Raw genomic sequence first — 21641 nt, 5'->3', positions numbered from 1 at the left:
GAGGTAAAGGATTTCCACAATTTTGAAGTCCTGGGAAAGAATGAGTTACGAATCAGAGATGGTGCAATGAGTCTTGTTTTCAACACAGTGAGGATGCAGAGAGAAACAATGCACTGGAGTTTCCCTCAATTATCTTGGGGAGGAGTTGGGCAGAGAAAAAACTTGCAGAAGAAACCAGATAAGAGAAATAAAGCCCACATTAGAGTGCTCTGTACATGGGCAAGCGCGAGACAGTCCGATGAGTCTTGATTTCAACACAGTGAGGATGGATGCATGGAGAATGGAAATCATGTAGGATGGTGATTTTTGAACTTAGAAGGAACAAAATATTGCACCAGCCCTTCAGCACCGTCTTTATGTCAGAGATTCACTTGATACTCACCGGATCAGCCACTCGGAAGTGATAGGTGATGTCATAGTATGGTGCAACCACCAGTGGCCATGTATGTGTTGTTCCCTGTGGTAGAGAGAAGAGAAAGGGATGGTAAATACAATGTTAATACTAATGAGATTTCAAACCCCATTCTTTTGTCTCTTCTCTTTCTTCAATATCAACTATTTAATTCAGAATTGTTGGCTTCTGACCAGAATGGCATCATTCTCATGTAATTGGCAGGGACCTTATTTCCATGGGCAATGTTATCTAACAAAAAATTGGCTGGTGCAAACTAATCTGCACTTGTACCTGTTCAGTGTTGAAGTGTTAACAAAAACCAGACAACATTGCTATATATTTAACTTGGGTAATTTGTCCAAAACTTTATTGTCATTTATGATTGCTGTTAACAGGTGGTTGATGGTTGGAAGTACCTTGGCATAGACTTGCTATCTGACTAAAGATGCATGGAGTTCAGTATGGCTCTTCGGTAGGATACATAGAGGAAATGGAACTCAGCCCAGCTTTGGGGAAAAAAATCCTCACAGAGACAGAGCACAGCCAGGAACCTAGGTGAGACACATCAAAGCAATGGCGTTCAGGCAGATTCTTGGGTGGGGATGCCTGATGGTGATGGAACACCTGGGAGAGATGGAACTCAGCTCTAGGGTGAGAAACCTCAAGGAGATGGAGCCAGGTTCCTCTCTGAAATAATTCAAGGTGATGGAGTTCAGCTGGGGTCCTGGATGGGATATCTGAAGATGATGGAGGTTCAGCCAGGGTCCTGGTGGGATATCTGAAGATGATGGAGGTTCAGCCAGGGTCCTGGTGGGATATCTGAAGATGATGGAGGTTCAGCCAGGGTCCTGGTGGGATATCTGAAGATGATGGAGGTTCAGCCAGGGTCCTGGTGGGATATCTGAAGGAGATGAAGCTCAGCCAGGTTCCTTGGTGGTAACCTGGAGGAAGTGGAGTCATTCAGGTTCTTAGTTTGAAATCTTTGAGGAGATGGATCTCAGTCAGGATTCTGGATGAAATTCCTCCCACAAAGGAATCTCTGTTAGGTTCCACAGTGAGGTCTCAAGGAGATGGAGCTCAGAAAGGCTCCTGAGTGGAATACCTCAAGGGTATGAAACTATAGGCTACTTAAGATATATGCTAATCACACCAATTTAATAAAGAGTCCCACTTTCTGGAAAAGTTCACTCACCCAGCTCTTATATTTTTGAAGTGATAGGGAAAGTGTAAAAATGAAGTTTAAAAATATTGTATTCTGCAGCTTTCAGTCTCTACCTGGGTCACTGATGTTTCTGTCTTCAAGCCAGTATGTGAAATACTCTCACATAAATTGCCGTAGTTGACACTGCACAGATAAATGACCAGAGGCATCGAGGTCCTATCAAAACAAAGGAAAAACATAAGTATAACAGCAAGAAATGAGATATTGGGTGTGTTTCACCTTTGGGATCTGGGCTTGAGTCTAATCCAGATTGCAGGAAGTCTGCTCTCTCTTTTGGTTGTCCTATGTGAAAGGAGTCTGAGGCAGTCTCAATCCAGTTCTTATTGAATACGTGTACACAGCATAAAACACCGATAATGACACAAACTGTCAATCTCATTCAGAAATGCAATAAGGATAGCTGATATGAGATATAGAAATATTGACAGTTCTGCGAGTAGAGTGCTATTTTGAGGTTAGAGTTAAAGCTGTTGAGGCTAGGGGTCAATTCAAAATTTCAAAACAGAGATTGATAGATTTTTGTTAGGCAAGGTTATCAAGGGTTACGGAACCACAACGGGTAGATGGAGTTAAGCTATAGATCAGCCATGGTCTAATTGAATGGAGCAACAGGCTTGAGGGGCTGAATGGCCTACTCCTATTCCTATGTTCCTGCTGAGCACAGACACATTTACTCTGTGTCTAACCCATGTGTTCATTGTGTTTTTTTAAATTCAGAAACCCGGGTGAAGGGCCAAAGTTCACAGTGCAGGGCACTTCCAGAGATGAAAAGAATCGAAGAGGATGTAAATCAGGAAGTAGTGATCAGCTAATGCCAAGCTTGAAGATTGTAGGAGGAAGGGAATACTGAGGGCAATGAGAAGTTCCACAGTTTTGAGATCCTGGGAAAGAATGAGTTAGATTAGGAGACGTTGCAGTCAATCTATATTTCAACACAGTGACAGAGGAGGAAGTGTGTGTAAGGTGGTGCATTTGTAGCTTATGAGGGACAAATTAGGAAAGTTCAGAGGACTATTCACCATAGTAGTATTCAGAAAATAGAGAGAGATGGACAAGGGCTCCAAAGCTCTAACATCTCTGAGCTTGATGGGCACAAAATGCACCCCTTCCCCCCAAAAGTGACAGTTTACAGACTGTAAAAGGAGTTAGAAAAACTCATAGCTACAGGTCCTTCATTCCCATTGTCTAAATGTCTAGACTTAAATCATTTTTATTATGAACAGCCCTTATGATACCTCCATTCTCACTCGAGGAGGTATCACATGGGTTAAGTGTAATACAGTGGGCCCAATATATAAATATGCTAAGCCCCTTGGAAGATCACTTCCCCTTTTTCTAAAAGTCCCCAATTATCTCTCCCAGCGGCCAAGTGGATAAATGTACCATACGGCGTAGAAGCCAGAAGATTCAATTCATGGCCTGCGCCGAGTTGGCTGAAATAAAAACAGAAAATGCTAGAAATACTCAGCAGGCCAGGCAGCATCTGTGGCGAGAGAAACAGAGTTACTGGCATCACTGCGATGCATCTGTGAGGCTGAGAGCTACGTGGATAGCACAAGAGGTGGTCACCCTGCAGTGTAAGAGTGTACAGGCAGAGAGAGAATGGGTGACCACCAGACAGACAAGGAGGACCAGGCAGGTAGTGCAGGAGTCCCCCGAGTGCATCTCACTCTCGAACTGCTGGTGAGGGCGATGGTTCCTCTAGGGAAGTACAGCCAGAGCCAAGTCCACAGCACCACGGGTGACTCAGCTGTGTGAGGGGGCGGGGGAGGAGGAAGATCAGGAAAGCAATAGTGATAGGGGATTCTATAGTTAGGGGAACAGACAGGCGTTTCTGTGGCCGCAGACGTGATTCCAGGATGGTATGTTGCCTCCCTGGTGCCAGGGTCAAGGATGTCACTGAGCGGCTGCGGGACATTCTGAGGGGGGAGGGAGAACAGCCAGAGGTCGTGGTCCATATCGGTATCAACGATATACGTAGAAAGAGGGATGAGGTCCTGCAGGCAGATTTCAGGGTGCTAGGAAAGAAATTAAAAAGCAGGACCTCAAAAAGGTAGTAATCGCCGGATTACTCCCAGTGCCACGAGCTAGTGAATATAGAAATAGGAGGATAGAGCAGATGAATGCGTGGCTGGAGAGATGGTGCAGGAGGGAGGGCTTTAGATTCCTGGGACATTGGGACCAGTTCTAGGGGAGGTGGGACCTGTACAGGCTGGATGTGTTGCACTTCAAGAGAGCCGGGACCAATGTCCTTGCGGGCCAGTTTGCTGGTGCTGTTGGGGAGGGTTTAAACTAATTTGGCAGGGGGATGGGCACCAGGATGTAGCATTAGAAAGGAGAAACAAGGTGCACAAAGGATTGGGAGATAGCATTAGAAATAGTACGGTATTAGGTGGTGTCAGACTAAGAGAGAATACAAGAAGGTCTAAGATAGGTTCACAGTGCATATGTGTAAATGCACGAAGCATGATAAATAAGGTTGGTGAGCTGAAGGCACAAATAGCCACATGGGAATATGATGTCGTGGCGATAACGGAGACCTGGCTCAAAAAAGGGCAGGATTGGGTACTAAATATTCCTGGATATAAGGTGTTCAGGAAAGATAGGGAAGGAAAGAAAGGAGGTGGGGTGACAGTATTGATTAAAAAGAATATTGCAGTGCTGGAGAGAGAGGATGTCCTGGAGGGGTCAAGGACAGAATCTATTTGGTTAGAGTTAAGAAACAATAGAGGTGCCATTACACTACTAGGTGTATTTTATAGACCACCAAAAATGGGAAGCATATAGAGGAGCAAATTTGCAGGGAAATTACAGAGGTGGAAGAACTATAGAGTAGTGATAATGGGGGACTTCAACTATCCCAATATCGACTGGGATAGTAATAGTGTAAAGGGCAGAGAGGGGGAAGAATTTCTGAAGTGTGTTCAGGAGAACTTTCTTGATCAATACGTTTCCGGCCCAATGAGGAAGGAGGCATTGCTGGACTTGGTTCTGGGGAATGAGGTGGGTCAAGTGGAGTAAGTGTCAGTGGGGGAACATTTAGGGAATAGTGATCATAGTATCATAAGGTTTAGATTAGCTATGGTAAAGGACAAGGAGCAATCTAGAGTAAAAATACTTAATTGGAGGAAAGCCAATTTCAGTGGGTTGAGAATGAATCTGGCCCGGGTAAATTGGAATCAAAGATTGGCAGGGAATGGGCTGCCTTTAAAGAGGTGATGGTTCAGGTACAGTCAAGGTACATTCCCACTAGTGGGAAAGGCAGGGAAACCAAAGCCAGAGCTCGCTGAATGACGAAAGAGATAGAGAGTAAGATGAAGCAGAAAAAGGAGGTGTATGACAGATGTTAGGTTGAGAATACAAGTGAGAACCAGGCTGAATATAGAAAGTGCAGAGGGGAAGTGAAAAGGAAATGAGGGGCAAAGAAAGAGTATGAGAATAGTTTGGCAGCTAACATAAAAGGGAATCCAAAAGTCTTCTATAGGCATATAAATAATAAACGGGTAGTAAGAGGAAGGGTGGGGCCAATTAGGGACCAAACAGGAAACCTAAGCATGGAGGCAGAGGGCATGGCTGAGGTACGAAATTAGTACTTTGCATCTGTCTTTAACAAGGAAGAAGATGCTGCCAAAGTCATAGTGAAAGAGGAGGTAGTTGAGATATTGGATGGGATAAAAATTGATGATGAGGAGGTACTAAAAAGGCTGTCTGTATTTAAAGTAGATAAGTCACCAGGACGGGATGAGATGCATCCTAAGATGCTAAGGGAAGTAACGTGGAAATTGCGGAGGTACTGGCTATAATATTCCAATCCTCCTTAGATACAGGGGTGGTGCCAGAGGACTAGAGAATTACAAATATTACACCCTTGTTCAAAAAAGGGTGTAAAGATAAACCCAGCAACTACAGGCCAGTCAGTTTAACCTCGGTAGTGGGGAAACATTTAGAAACCATAATCCAGGACAAAATTAACTGTCACTTGGACAAGTGTGAATTAATTAAGGAAAACCAGCACAGATTTGTTAAAGGCAAATCATGTTTAACTAGCCTGATTGAGTTTTTTGATGAGGTAACAGAGAGGGTTGATGAGGGCAATGCAGTTGATGTGGTGTACATGAACTTCCAAAAGGCGTTTGAAAAAGTGCCACATAATAGGCTTGCCAGCAAAGCTGAAGCCCATGGAATAAAAGGGACAGTGGCAGCATGGACACGAAATTTGCTAAGTGACCGGAAACAGAGAGTAGTGGTGAACGGTTGTTTATTCGACTGAAAGAAGGTATACAGTGGTGTTCCCCGGGGGTCGATACTAGGACCACTGCTTTTCTTGATATATATCAATGACTTGGACTTGGGTGCACAGGGCACAATTTCAAAATTTGCAGATGACACAAAACTTGGAAGTATCATGAACAGTGATAGATTTCAAGAGGACATAGACAAGCTGGTGGAATGGGCGGACACGTGGCAGATGAAACTTAATGCAGAAAAGTGCCAAGTGATACATTTTGGTAGGAAGAACGAGGCGAGACAATATAAACTAAAGGGTATAATTCTAAAAGGGGGTGCATGAACAGAGAGACCTGGGGGTATATGTGCACAAATCGTTGAAGGTGGCTGGGCAGGTTGAGAAGGGGATTAAAAATGCATATGGGATCCCGGGCTTCATAAATAGAGGCATAGGGCTGGATTTTCATTGAGCCGTGGAGGTGGGATTAGAGGCGTGTGGAGGATTAAAATCTTGAAATCGGGGGGGCACGAACCCATCCCGCTCCCAACCCGCCTCCATGCCAGTTTCAAAGGAAGCGGGTACCCAACCCGCACTGGGGCCCGCCTCCCCGAGGCGGGAAGGGGATTAGTGCCAATTAACTGCCTGTTAACAGGTAGTTAACAGGCAGTTTTTAGCCTAATCCCTATTTTCATTCTTGAAGTGTGGGATTCCCGACAGCTCCAAACCACACCAAGTTAGCGAGGCGGGCTGTCGGGCTGAAGGGCTTGGAGGGATCGAGATGTCCGGTGTTCAGGTGAGTGATGGGTGCATGAGTGCAGAGATAAGTGTGTTTGGTGTGTTTAAAGTGTTTAAAGAAGTTTTACTTACCTTTACAGCCTTCCTTCCTTCAGGTCTCGGGAGTCCCTCATCTCACCGGCACAGAAAGCAGAATGGCCGCGAGCTGTCAAAAGTTGCAGCATTCAGCTTTCTGTTCTGGGGGATCTCTAAATCATCCTGAGAGGAAGGAATTAACTTTGAGTACCGATTGTCAGTGTTTGACAGCTTCAAACAGCTGTCAAACGCTGATATTTCATCTGTCAAAAGGTCTTGACAGATAAAATATCAATCTGTGACGTCACCTGTTGCCGGGTGGCCCTTAATTGGCCTGCTGAGCCCGCTGGGCGGGCTCAACAAGGTCAATCAAGTCAAAATCGTGTGGGTTGGCTACAACTCGATGGAGGCGGGACTACAACCCCAAAAGTTGTAGTCCCGTCTCCTCAATGAAAATCCAGCCCATAGAGTACAAAAGCAAGGAAAGTTATGATGAACCTTTATAAAACACTGGTTTGGCCTCAACTGGAGTATTGTGTCCAATTCTGGGCACTTTAGGAAGGTTGTGAAGGCCTTAAAGATGGTGCAGAAAAGATTTACGAGAATGATTCCAGGGATGAGGGACTTCAGTTACGTGGATAAACTGGAGAAACTGGGGTTGTTCTCCTTAGAGCAGAGAAGGTTGAGAGGAGACTTGATAGAGGTGTTCAAAATCATGAGAGGGTCTAGACAGAGTAGATAGAGAGAAACTGTTCCCATTGGCAGAAGGGTCAAGAACCAGAGGACACAGCTTTAAGGCGATTGGCAGAAGAAGCAAAAGCGACATGAGGAAAAGCTTTTTTACGTAAGGAGTGGTTAGGATCTGGAATGCACTGCCGGACAGGGTGGTGGAGGCAGATTCAATTGTGGCTTTCAAAAAGGATTTGGATAAGTACCTGAAGGAAAAAAATTGTAAGGTTACGGGGAAAGAGCGGGGGAGTGGGACTAGCTGAAGTGCTCTTGCAGAGAGCTGGCATGGGCTCGATGGGCTGAATGGCCGCCTTCTGTGCTGTAACCATTCTATGATTCTAACATTTCAGGTCAATGACCTTTTATCAGAAGTGGAAAAAGTTAGAGCTATAATAAGATTTAAGCAAGTGCAGAGGCAGAGAATGGGGGAGGGGATGAAAGAACAAAAGGGAAGGTCTGTGATATGGTGGAAGGAGGAAGAGATTAAATGACAAAAGGGATGATGGTGCGAGGAAACAGGAGATGGTAATGGGACAAGTAAAGAAACAAAAGATGGGTCTAGAAGAGGTGTAAATGGGAACAGCAGAATCATCAACAGCTGCCGTCTGAAAAAATGGGGGCAGAGGATATGGTTTGATATCAGCCAAAGCAGCATTAAGGGTGCTACAATAAGGCCTCCTGATCCTATCCAGCGACATCTGGCGGAGAATCCATATGTGGATGTAAAAGGGGACAGGACTGGGCTTGAGGGTGATTCCTCCCATAAACAACAACAACTTGCATTTATATTGCGCCTTTAACATTGGAAAACGTCCCAAGGTGCTTCACAGGACAGTTATCAGAAAAAATTTGACACCGAGTCACGTAAGGAGCTATTAGGACAGGTAACCAAAAACTTGATCAAAGAGGTAGGTTTTAAGGCACGTTTTAAATGAGGAGAGAGAGGAAGAGAGGTTTAGGGAGGAAATTCCAGAACTTAGGTCTAGATAGCTGAAAAGCACGGCCACCAACAGTGAGGTGAAGTAAAATAACAACAGAAAATGCTGGAAAAGCTCAGCAGGCCAGGCAACATCCGTGGAGAGAAAATAGAGTCAACGTTTCAGGATAAAGTCTTGACAAAGGGTTCACCTGAAACGTTGACTCTATTTTCTCTCCACGGATGTTGCCTGGCCTGCTGAGTTTTTCCAGCATTTTCTGTTGTTATTTCGGAATCCAGTATCTGCAGTATTTTGCTATTGTGAGGTGAAGTAAATTGGGGATGCACAAGAGGTCAGAATTGGAGGATCACAGAGTTCTCAGAGGGTTTTGGGTTGGCGGAGGTTAGAGATAGGGAGGGGCAAGAAAAAAAGGATGAGAATGTTAAAATCGAGGTGTTGTTGGACCGGGAGCCAATGTAGGTCAGCACAGGGGACTTAGTGCTAGTTAGGATATGGGCAGCAGAGTTTTGGATAAGCTCAAGTTTATGGAGGGTAGAAGATGGGATGCAGTCCAGGAGAGTACCGAAATAGTCGATAAAATATAGCCTGTTGACACTCAATCATTGCTCCCATTTGAGAGTTACCAGCGTCTGTGGAACTGTACACTGCAAAAGTCAGTGACATTGGGACAAGAAGGAAGAAAAGTGGTTGAGGGGCGGGGGGGGGGGGGGGGGGGGCGAAGAGACAGGGGAGGTAACCAGAGAACAATATTCAGTTTCTTGCAGCCATTTCTAGAATTCAAGAAATATGCCAAATCAGATCCATTTCCTCACTGAATTTTATTGTCAGTGCCAGAAATGTAAAGCTATCCAGAAAAACTGGTTGCTTTTCTATGTCACATGAAAGGTGAGACATTGACTTTCAGTATTCAGAGGTCTAATTTAATCTCGTATTATTGCATTCACACGCATTCTTTAAGCAAATATTTGCATACCTCAGGTCACCCTATTGTGGTCCGAAAAGTAATGTAGACACCGAATCAGAATGGGCTTGATGAGAACTGGGTGAAAGATGTGCTTGGAATTTTTTCTTGTAGAAAATACATTTCGATATATTAAAATCGATGAGTTGCTGGACCGGGTGCCAATGTAGGTTAGTGAGCACAGGGGTGATTGGTGAATGGGACTTGGTGCGAGTTAGGATACGGGCAGCAGAGTTTTGGATGCGCTCAAGTTTATGGAGGGTCAATATTCTATAGCTGTGGAATAGATGATGGTATTTATTCACCAATATGCCCCCAGTACAGGTGCAGAAATACTTGTCCTTCACAGGAGTGGGACAATCAAGATCACAAGATAGGTACATAGGAGGAAGGCCATTTGGCCCACCTTGACAGGGCTTTAAACTAATGAAGGGGGGGGGGGAGGATTCAGGAAAGAGTAAATTTAAAAACAGCAAGGGAAAGGTCAAGGCTCTAGGGCAGAGTAGAGTTTTGGGTAAAAATAAGCAGAGTGGGACAGAGAGAGTAACAAAGGTAATAAGGCATCAGTGACTAAGGTGATATCAGGGAAAAATAGAAAAAAGTCAAAGCTAAAGGCACTATATCTGAATGCGCGAAGCATTCGCAACAAAATAGATGAATAGCGCAGGGAGAAATTAATAGGTTTGATCTAATAGCCATTACGGAGACGTGGTTGCAAAGTGACCAAGGTTGGGTACTAAATATTCCAGGATACTTAACTTTTAGAAGAGATAGGCAAAATGGAAAAGGAGGAGGGGTAGCCCTGATAATAAAGGATGGGATAAAGACAGTAGAGAGAAAGGATCTTAGCTCTGAAAATCAAGAAGTAGAATCAGTTTGGGTGGAGCTAAGAAACAGCAAGGGGCAGGAAACATTGGTGAAAGTTGTTTATAGGCCCCCAAACAGTAGCTGTAATGTAGGGCAGAGTATAAATCAGGAAATTAGAGGCGCATGTAACAAGGGTAATACAGTAATCATGGGGGACTTTAATCTACATATAGACTGGGCAAACCAAATTTGCAGTAATAGTGTGGAGGACGAATTCATGGAATGTATGCAAGATAGTTTTCTAGATCAGTATGTTGAGGAACCAGCTAGGGAACAGGCTATTTTAGATCTAGTATTGTGCAATAAGAATGGGTTAATTAATAACCTTGTAGTAAAGGGAATTTTATATTGAGTTTGAAAGTAATCCGAAACCAAGGTCTTAAATCGAAACAAAGCAAACTATGTAAGTATGAGGGGCGAGTTGGCTAAGGTAATTTGGAAAACTACATTAAAAAGGTATGATGGTAGACAAGCAATGGCTAGCATTTAAAGAATTAAGACATAATTTACAACAAATATACATTACTTTCAGGCACAAAAACCCCACAGGAAAAGTGGTCCAACCGTGGCTAACAAAAGAAGTTAAAGATAGTATTAGATCAAAGGAAGAGGCTTATAAAGTTGTCAAAAAGAGTAGTAAACCTAAGGATTGGGAGGATTTTAGAATTCAGCAATGAAGGATCAAGAAATTGATAAAGAAAGAGAAAAAAGAATATGAGAGTAAATTAGCAAGAGACATAAAAACAGATTGTAAACGTTTCTATAGGTATGTAAATAGGAAGAGATTAGTGAAAGTAAATGTGGGCCCATGAGAGGCAGAGACAGGAGAAATTATAATGGGCAATATGGAAATGGCAGAGACATTAAACAAATACTTCGTATCTGTCTTCACAGTAGAGGACACAAAAAACATTCTGGAAATAATGGGGAACCAAGGGTCCAGAGAGAATGAGGACCTTAAAGAAGTCAGTATAAGTAAAGATATAGTACTGGAGAAATTAATGGGACTAAGTGGTGACAAATCCCCTGGACCTGACAACCTATATTCTAGGGTTTTAAAAGAGGAAGCTGCAGAGATAGTGGATAGACTGTTCTTAATCTTCCAGAATTCCCTAGATTCTAGAACAGTCCCCAAGGATTGGAAGGTAGCAAACATAACCCCACTGTTTAAGAAAGGAGGAAAAGAAAAAACGGGAACTATAGGCCAGTTAGCCTGACATCAGTAGTAGGCAAAATGTTAGAATCTATTATTAGGGACATGGTAACAGGGCACTTAGAAAATAATAATAGGATTAGGCAGAGTCAACATGGTTTTATGAAAGGGAAATTGTGTTTGACAAATCTCTTAATGGAGTTTTTCGAAGATGTAACTAGTAGGATGGATAAGGGAGAACCAGTGGATGTAGTATATTTGGATTTTCAAAAAGCATTCAATAAGATGCCACACGGGAGGTTATTACACAAAATTAGGACTCATGGTTTTGGGGGTAATATATTAGCATGGATTGAGGATTGGTTAATGGATAGAAAACAGAGTAGGAATAAACGGGACTTTTTCAGGTTGGCAGGCGGTAACTAGCGGGATACCGCAAGGATCAGTGCTTGGGCCTTAGCTATTTACAATCTATATTAATGACTTAGATGAAAGGACTGAGTGAAACTTATCCAAGTTTGCTGATGATACAAAGTTAGGTGGGTAAGTAAGCTGTGAGGAGGATGCAAAGAGGCTACAGAGAGATATAGACAGGTTAACTGAGTGGACAAGACCATGGCAAATGGATTACAATGTGGGGAAGTGTGAAGTTATCCACTTTGGTAGGAAAAACAAAAAAGCAGAATATTTTTTGAATGGTGAGAGACTGGGAAATGTTTGCACTCCGAGGGACCTGGGTGTCCTTGTACATGAATCACAGAAAGTTAACATGCAGGTACAAGAAGCAATTAGGAAAGCAAATGGTATGTTAGCTTTTGTTACAAAGGGATTAGTGTATAAGAGTAAGTATACAGGGCATTGGTGAGGCCACACCTGGAGTACTGTATACTATTCTGGTCTCCTTACCTAAGGAAAGACATACTTGCCTTAGAGGGAGTGCAACGAAGGTTCACCAGACTGATTCCTGGGATGAGGGGATTGCATTATGAGGAGAGATTGAGTAGGCTAGGCCTATATTCCTTAGAGTTTAGAAGAATGAGCGGTGATCTAATTGAAACATAACATTTTGAAGGGGCTTGACGGGGTTAATGCTGGGAAAATGTTTCCCCTAGCTGGGGAATCTAGAACACGGGGTCACATTCTCAGAATAAGGGGTAGGCCATTCAGGACAGGGATGAGGAGAAATTTCTTCACTCAAAGGATTGTGAATCTTTCAAATTCTCTACCCCAGAGAGCTGTGGATGCTCAGTCGTTGAGTATATTCAAGACAGAGGTCGATATTTTTGGGGGAACGAAGGGAATTAAGGGTTATGGGGATAATGCGGGAAGGTGGAGTTGAGGAAGAAGATCAGCCATGATCTTGATGAATGGCAGAGCAGGCTCCTATTTCTTATGTTCTTATTCATCCAGAAGGATCCTAACATTACCTCATTGTAGTAACTAATTGTTTCTTAAATGATTCTGGGTTTTTGCCTCCACTGCTCTATCTGGAATTCTATTCCATATGTTTGATTATTGTTTGTATGAAGAGAAATTTCCTGATGTCTGTCCTAAAAGTCCCCATCTCTAGTTTAAACCTGTGGCTCTAGTTCTTCTCCTGCAGTTTAATTTAAATACCCTTAATCTTATACACTGATTATAATATCACTTCTCTGTTGCCTCCTTTCAGGGATGAGAAGCCCAAGTCTCCCCGTTCTTCCCTCATAACTCAGACCCCTGTCCCCAGCGATCAGCTTCGTGGCTTTTCGCTGCATCACCTCCAGTGCTCGAATATCTCTCTTGTTTCTTGGCGACCAGAGCTGGACACAGTTTTCGAGGTCTGACTAAAGAACTATCAGGTTTGGTCAGTACCGCCTCTCACTTGTATTCTGCAGTTTTGGCTTTGTAGTTAAACATCCTATTGGCTTTGTTGATTGCTGCTTTGCATTGGTTGGACATGTTTAATGCTGAAGTCCCACATCTGTTTCAACTTCATCCTTAATTTTTCAAGCATCATTCATGGAGTATGTGTGACATGTTTTTTTCCGATGTGTTTATCACTTTACATTTATTTGCATTAAATTTTATCTGCCATTGTTCTTCCCACTTATCTTGTCCAACTTATTCTATAATTCCTGAGCTGCCTCTTACAATTCCACTGCCCCATCTAGTTTGGTACCATCTGCAAATTTGACCATTTTGCATTGGATTTCTGAATCCAGGTGATTTATGTAAATTAGAAACAGTAGTGGTCCCGGCACAGAGCCCTGAGGCCCCTCAGCGAGTGTTTCCCCCCACTCTAACATAATTCCTCTCATGAGTACACATTGTTTCCTACCTTTCAAACCATTTCTTATCCATTCTCATGGTTTACCCTGAATCGCCACATCTTTGATTTTAATTAAGACTTTCATGTGGAACTTTGTCAAAATGCTTTTGGGAGTCAGGATACACCACATCATTGGGCTTACCACTTAGGTTCATTTAGGTCGTCACTTCAACATAGTCGAGGAGGTTGGTCAGGCAGGATTTTCCCCTTGTGAATCTATACTGATTGCTGTGAATTAGGTTATTGTACAGATAATCCTTAATTTGACTCCTGATAATTGATTTCATTATTTACGTGGAATGGAAGTAAGACTAATGGGTCTCTCGTTGCTTGTGTCTATTTTGTCACCTTTTTTGAAAATGGGCACCTCATTGGTTTGTTTCGAATCTTTTAGTTCCTCCCCAGTGTCCAATGACACTTGGCAGATGAGTTTAAACACAGAAAAGTGTGAGGTGCTACATTTTGGTAGTAAGAATGAGGAGAGACCATGGTACAATTTTAAAAGGGGTACAAGAACAGAGAGACTTGGGGGTGCTTGTGTACAAATCTTTGAAAGTGGCAGGATAGGTTAATAAAGCATATCGGATCCTGGGCTTTATAAATAGAGGCATATGGTATAAAAACCAGGAAGTTATGCTAAACCTATGTAAAACACTAGTTCGGCCCCAGCTGGAGTATGGTGTCCAATTCTGGGCACCACACTTTAGGAAGGATTTGAAGGCTTTGGAGAGGGTGCAGAAGAGATTTACTAGAATGGTTCCAGGGATGAGGGATTACAGTTACGTGGATAGACTAGGGCAGCTGGGGTTGTTCTCTTGGAGCAGAGAAGGCTAAGAGGGGATTTGATAGAGGTGTTTATTTACTCTATCTAAACCCTTCATTATTTTAAAGAGAAACTGTTTCCAATGGCTGAAGGATTGATAACGAGGGGGCACAGATTTAAGGTGATTGGCAAAATAACCAGAAGCGACATGAGGAAAAACGCAACAAGTGGTTAGGATTTGGAATGCACTGCCTGATAGGGTGGTGGATACAGATTCAGTTGTAGCCTTCAAAAGGGAATTGGATAAATACTTGAAGGAGAAAAAAATTGCAGGGATATGGGGGAAGAGCGGGGGAGTGGGACTGACTGGATAGCTCTTCGAAAGAGCCGGCGCAGACTCAATGGGCCGAATGGCCTCCTTCTGTGCTGTACTATTCTATAATAATGGTTGTCAGTGGTTTACACATCTCTGCTCTAGTCTTTTCAGCACTCTGGGATAAATACCACCGATAAATACCAGATATTTACTGAGATAGCTTATCTCAGCCAGAGAAGCAGTAGGGAGCTTCAATTGGCCTCAGTGCCCCTGGACTAGGGAAGGAAAAAATAATCATCTCCTGATGGCTAACCAGCGATTCCTGCTGGAACGTGCACGTGTATAAATTCTGGGCAGGGATAGGATTCGGCTTGGTTGTGACATTCAGTTAAAGATCCTAAGAACGCTAACCGTTTGGGCTTACGTGAAGAATGGTCATTTTGGTGAAGTACTGCCGTGTGAACAGCTAATGATTCTTGTTCACATTTACAACAAACTTAAGAGACATCAACAACAGAAAGCTCTTCTTTCAAGATAACAAGTCACTTACTGCATTTGAAGAGTGATGGTGACATCTACGGGTGTGGTCTTGCTGACTGGAATGGAGTAAGTGTAATTCCCTGAGCTACAGAGGAGAGCAGAGGACAGTTAGTGTGCAAGCGGGCGATGGCAGCTGCAGACTCTGCCGCTCCTTTCTTACAATCACAGTGTTCGGTAGTTTCGCAACTTTTTTAGGCATCCGTGCAATAGCCAGTCCAGTACAATATGGAAATACAGAATTAATAATACCGTTGTTGCCATGGGAAACAAATGCATTGCTCTGCTAACAGCTGTATTTCTGCCTTTCCCCTGTCCCCAAAATGAAGAGGAATTTTCAAACTATTTAAAACATCTGGGACAATGATTTTCAGTTCAATTCCTCATTTTATGTACCATTTTGGGTTTAAGTTAATTTTCTCAATCTTTGCCCATTACCGACATCAGCTCCAGCAGAGGGCTAATAAAATTGGCACGAGGGTCTTAGTTCCTCTGAGCTCTTGTTTCAAAATATGTTACCAATAAAGTTCTGGGACAATACAACTTCTTTTATCCACCTGGTTTCTGCTACTGGAAGAACATTTTCCAAAAAACAAATATTTTAAATGATGCCAAAGCATAGCAGAGATAATGTGATTAAATAAAAAAACAATCAGGCCCAGAACGTCCCTTTCAAATTATCCATTGTTGTAACTTAACTTAAATATTGCTGTCTTGTACTAATTCATTCATCCACTCGCTGCATAAATAGGGATGCTAATCCAGTATACCGCACCCAGTCAGTGTACATATAGGAAAACGAATCCAGTATACTGCATCCATTATAAGTGTCTATATAGCAGCACTGATCCAGGACACCTCACCTGGTAAATGTAAATACAGGAGCAACAATAAATATAACACACCCGGTCAGTGTATACATAGGGACACTGTTCCGTATACTGCAGCCACTCAGTGTAAATGTAGGTACAGTGATCCAGTCTACCGGACCGTGTCCAGGTATATTTAGTGAACCTGATTTAGTATACCACACGCAGACTGTGTATATAAGGACCCTGATCCAGTGCACTGCACCCAGGCTCTGTACACATAAGGACCTGATCCAATACAGCTGACCTGCAAAATGCTTCATCTAATAGCCTGAATGAGAACTCATTCTCCATCTGCATATATAAGGACACCGATTCAGTATGCCGCATCAGTCCCTCTGTGTGTACATATAGGGACCTTCATCCAGATTAACGCACCCAGTGATTGTGTATATATAAGGGATGTTGATCTGGTATATCCTGGCTATCTGCTTCCCCCATCCCCTCCCCGGTGTATACAGGGACCCTGATCCCATATAACTAAATTGTGAAGTGTTCAGTCTGTTATCCTGACAGAACTCAATCCTCCTCACTGTTATTGTCCTGCGTTAACACTGATATTTGACGGCATTTCAGTCATCACGCCAAGAATCTGCTGCTGCTGCTATTTCTTACCTGCAGGACCCTTGCTTCAGACAGTACTGCTCCGAGATCACCAGACCATTCTCAACAATCTGGGCAGAAGTCAAAGTGGTGTTCTTCCCTTTTGGGAGGAGAAAGGGGATGGTTACAACCTGCCCACAAAGAAACACACGTGTGTGTAGAGTGCAACCTATAGGCCCTGATATTGACGGGGGCGGGTTGTGTAGGTGAGTGGGGGGGGGGGGGGGGGACGCAGAGTTTTGGAAGGGCTACCTGGAAGTCCAGGTTTCCCCGCATGCTATAGTGTTTTAGCGAGAGCAAGACCAGAGACCAGAGTAGCGGGGATAAAATGAGCGGAGCCAGAGGCTCAAGAGCACAGCAAGAGCGGGACCAGAGGCCAGATTGGTGGGGAGAGAGAGAGCAAAAAAAAAATCACAAAGAGTGACATCACAGGATAGCAGGTAGGAGATTGATTGGTGAGTATTAGTGGTTTTTCTTTCTCTAAGCTAGTGCAGTGGTTTAAACAAAGAGCTGGGGAACTATAACTATTACATTAGTAAATAATAGCTTAACTAGATAAACTAATTAATTAATATAACCATAAATAATCGTCTGATTAAAAACTTGACCTAATTAAATAAGCAAATAAATAAAAATGTCTAGAGATGGCAGGGCAGGCTATGTGTCGGGACTGTAGTATGTGGGAGTTTGTGGACAACGAGACTGTCCCGGATTCCCACATCTGCAGTAAATGTCTCTGCCTTCAGTCACTCCGGTTCAGAGTCATTGAGCTGGTGTGCAAGTTAGAGGCACTCCAAAACATAAGGGATGGGGAGGAATTTCTGGATAGTTTTATCCAGAATACAGGGGGCGATTTTCCCACTGGAGGTGGGATGGAGGCGGGTTTCGGTTTGGGTGGGTTTGAAACCTGCCTCCACTGATAGTTTTCAAAAAATTGCGATTTTCCCATGATTGGCCAGTTGATTTCAGAGGTGTGGGATGCCCTTGGTCAGTTAGTGTTTTGGGACTGAAACTCGCCTCTGCTGACATCACTTTTCCAGCCTGATTTTAGGGCTGCTTGCTGTCTTGGATCATTCCACTGGATTACTGTCGATACTGCACCACCTGCAACATATTCTGAGAAACCACTATGTCCAATTCCAAGGCAAGGGCCTACCCGAGGTTCTCGGATGAGGCGCTTCAAATGTTGGTTGAGGGGGTGACAGCCAGCAGGGAGTTGCTCTTCCACTCATCTTTGAGGAAGAGGCCTCTCAAAGAAACCAAGGCTGTGTGGGTCCAGCTGGCAAGGATATAACCTCCAGATCTGTGTGCAGATTGGGAGAATGTTTCTGTGTATTGATGAAATGCCATCCTTGTTGGAAAGCATTAAAATGATTTGATGCCAAAATGTTGGCATTATGGCATCCGTTCTTTCGCCTTAGGCAGCTCCACGACACTTGCGTTATCAGTTTGGTGGCCAGAGTGAAAGGAGGCCAGAGAGTCATGTCCATTGTCAATGATGTCTTAAGGTGGAGCCAAGGACATGAGCCAACTTGGACAACCTATGCAAATCTGGCCAGGATAAGTTCATCCCTTGCATCACGGGCAGACATGTGCTCGCGTGCTGCCGCTGCTGCTGGTCGATACACCAGAGCTCTGACCACCTCCTGCTCCTCATCTGACGTCCATGGTGAAAGAAAATGAATGGTTCCCATGCTGCTTGCAGATGCCTTCATTGGGGAAGCGCTCATTGCAAGCAGGGAGAGGGTCTTCCAAGGAGGTCCCACAGTTGATAGATTCAAGCTGCAGCACCTTCGACTTCGGAAGGCCTGCTAAAAGTGCTCAAAGACCTTTTAAAACAAAGTTCTGCCACCTGAAACTAATCCCTGATTAAATCTCCAATTTAATGTTTGAGCTGCAGCTGTGAGGAGACCACCCACTTGTCAACCCACCAGGTTTAGCTGGCATAGTTTAGGAGGGTCGTGGAACACGCCGAAATGGTAAATAAATTACGAGGGCCTCTCAAAATAGGCTTAGAGAGGCCCTTAACGAACATTTAAGCCTCTTAACAACCTCTCTGGCCAGCTGGAGGCGGGACCGTTTCCCACCCTGCAAAACTGGCACCGGCAAAATCCTGCGGAGGCGGGTTGGAGGCTGGTTCCGAACCCACACTCATTTTTTCTGATTTTCCTGCCTTTCCCGCCTCCAAACTTGCCTCCTCGGGCCTCAGAAAATCACCCTCACAGTCACACCCCAGAGGAAAGCACAGGTTCAGGAAAGGGAGGGTGTGACTGTTAGGGCGCCGGGTAGCAGGGACTTAGGAGAGGTTGAGAAGGAGGTCCCCCAGACACTGGTCCTGTCCAACAGGTATGATATACTCGCTACCTGTGAGGACAAGGAGAAAGACTGGAGGGAGGACAGCCACAATGAAGACCAAGGCACCGTGGCTCAGAAGACTGTCCCGGGGAGGGGGCCGGGTAGAAGAGCAGACTAGAAATGTGATAGTGATAGGAGATTCTATAATTAGGGGGATAGATAGCATTCTCTGCAGCCAAGAACGAGAATCCTGAAGGGTGTGTTGCCTACCCGGTGCCAGGGTAAAGGATATCCTCATGGCGGCTGGAGAGGAACTTGGAAAGGGAGGGGGTAAATCCAGTTGTCGTGGTCCATGTTGGAACAAATGACATAGGAACAGGGAGGAGGTCCTGCTGAGGGAGTATCAGGAATTAGGAGCTAAATTAAAAAGCAGGACCTCGAGGGTAATCATCTCTGGATTATTGCCAAAGCCACGTGCAAATTGGCATAGAAACAGTCAGATCAGGAGAATTAACATGTGGCTAAAGGGCTGGTGTGGGAAAGAGGGGTTCTTTTTCATGGGACACTGGCACCAGTACTGGGACAGGAAGGAGCGGTACCGATGGGACGGGCTCCACCTGAACCGGGATGGGACCCGTCTCCTAGTGGAAAGGGTAAATAGGCAGGTGGCAAAGGCTTTAAACTAGTAAGACGGGGGAGGGATCTACAAGAAATGTATCCAGCCTAAATATGAACTAAACAGCAAAGGAGAGCACAGGAAAGAATAAAAGTAAGAGAGGACATTGATGGCCAGGGAATAAATAGAGTTATAGAACAGGAGTTTAAAAAGATGGTTAAAAATAAAGTGAGAGGAACTACTATTAAAAATTAGTTAAACTGTCTGTACAGCAATGCAAACAGTGTAATAAAACAGGGGAGCTGGAGGCAATCATGCATTGCGAGGAACCAGACATAATAGGGATTACTGAGACATGGCTACAGAAAAATCAGGATGGGGAATTAAACATTGCAGGGTATAACATATTTAGAAAAGATAGAGAGGGAAAAAGGGGAGGTGGAGTAGCTGTACTTATTAGAGATAACATAATGGCAGTAGAAAAAAGTGGCGCAGCTATCAGCAAGACAGAAATAGAATTCACGTGGATAGAGATAAAAGATAATAAAGGATCAAACACACTAAAAGGGTTAGTCTACAGACCACCCAATAGTGGAAGGGAGGTGGAGGAAGAAATATGTAAACAAGTTAGGGAAATTAGTAAAAAAAATAGAATAATCATGGGGGATTTCAACATACTGATATTAATTGGACAGAAGAGATAGGTAAAGGGGATAAGGGAATGGAGTTCCTACAATGTAGAGGACTCCTTTCTAACCCAATCTGTAAAAAGCCCAACAAAGGAGGATTTGCTATTGGATCTAGTAATGGGGAATGAACCAGAGCAGATAAGAGAAGTAAAAGTAGGGGAACATTTAGGCAATAGTGACCATAATATAATACGCTTTAAGATAATAATTCAGAAGAACATAAGTATGATGAAGACCAGGGTAATAGATTGGAGAAAAGCTGATTTTGAGGGGCTGAGAATAGAACTTGGGAAAATAAAATTAACAATATTGGCAATCAATGACGTAGAACAGCAATGGGAAACATTTAAAACGGTATTCAACAGAGTCTAGGAAAAATATATTCCGCTAAAAAACAAGAACAAGCTAAACACTAATGAGACACCTTGAATGAATAAAGCCATAAGGGAAAAATTGAGGGTAAGGAAAGAGGCATACATTAAGTACATGGACAGCAGGGAAGAGCATGATAAGGGAGAATACAAAGAGATTTGGAGAGAAGTAAAAAAAAACAATTAGGAAGACAAAGAGGAACTATGAAATTAAATTATCAAGGAACATAAAACAAAATAGTAAAATATTTACACTAAGGGATGGACAGAATAATATCACAGGCAGCAATAGAGAGAAAGCAGAAATATTAAATAATTACTTTGCTTCTATATTTACCAGGGAGATAGAACAGGTTGACATGACATCGGATGATGAGATTAGTAATGAGATAACTGCACTTAAAATAAAAAGAGGAGATATATTAATTAAACTAATCAAACTCAAAGAGGATAAAACCCCTGGTCCGGACGGATTACATCCACGCATTTTAAAAGAATCTAGGGAAAAGATAGCAGAGGCATTACTACAGATAATTAATAATTCGTTAGAACAAGATGTAGTGCCAGAGGACTGGCGGACAGCTAACGTAATATCTATATTTAAGAAAGGAGATAGAACATGTCCAGGGAACTATAGACCAGTCAGTTTAACATTGGTGGTAGGAAAAATAATGGAATGCCTACTAAAGGAGAAAATAGAAGAACATCTAGAAACTGTTCCCACTGGCGGAAGAGTCGAGAACCAGAGGACACAGATTTAAGGTGATTGGCAGAAGAACCAAAGGCGACATGAGGGAAAACCTTTTTACACAGCGAGCGATTAGGATCTAGAATGCACTGCCTGAAGGGTGGTGGAGGCAGATTCAATTGTGGCTTTCAAAAGGGAATTGGATAAGTACCTGAAGGAAAAGAATTTGCAGGGCTATGGGGAAAGGGCAGGGGAGTGGGACTAGCTGAAGTGCTCTTGCAGAG

General features: G+C 43.4%; 1 protein-coding gene across 1 annotated transcript in view; it reads right to left on the bottom strand.

Moving 5' to 3' along the window:
• myrf (myelin regulatory factor) overlaps positions 1-21641 on the bottom strand; it is a 326052-nt gene that overhangs the window by 3295 nt on the left and 301116 nt on the right. The window contains exons 25-28 of the mRNA XM_086008505.1: positions 16711-16798; positions 15240-15314; positions 1670-1772; positions 383-457 (exon numbers count right to left, since the gene is read on the bottom strand). Coding sequence (XP_085864631.1) covers positions 383-457; positions 1670-1772; positions 15240-15314; positions 16711-16798 — 341 coding nt within the window. The remainder of the gene's footprint in view (positions 1-382; positions 458-1669; positions 1773-15239; positions 15315-16710; positions 16799-21641) is intronic.

Source organism: Somniosus microcephalus, chromosome 15, assembly GCF_052327205.1.
Source record: "Somniosus microcephalus isolate GS21.2 chromosome 15, FLI_Smic_1.0, whole genome shotgun sequence".
Classification (NCBI taxonomy): Eukaryota; Metazoa; Chordata; class Chondrichthyes; order Squaliformes; family Somniosidae; genus Somniosus; species Somniosus microcephalus.
This window is presented reverse-complemented; position numbering and strand designations above follow the sequence as displayed.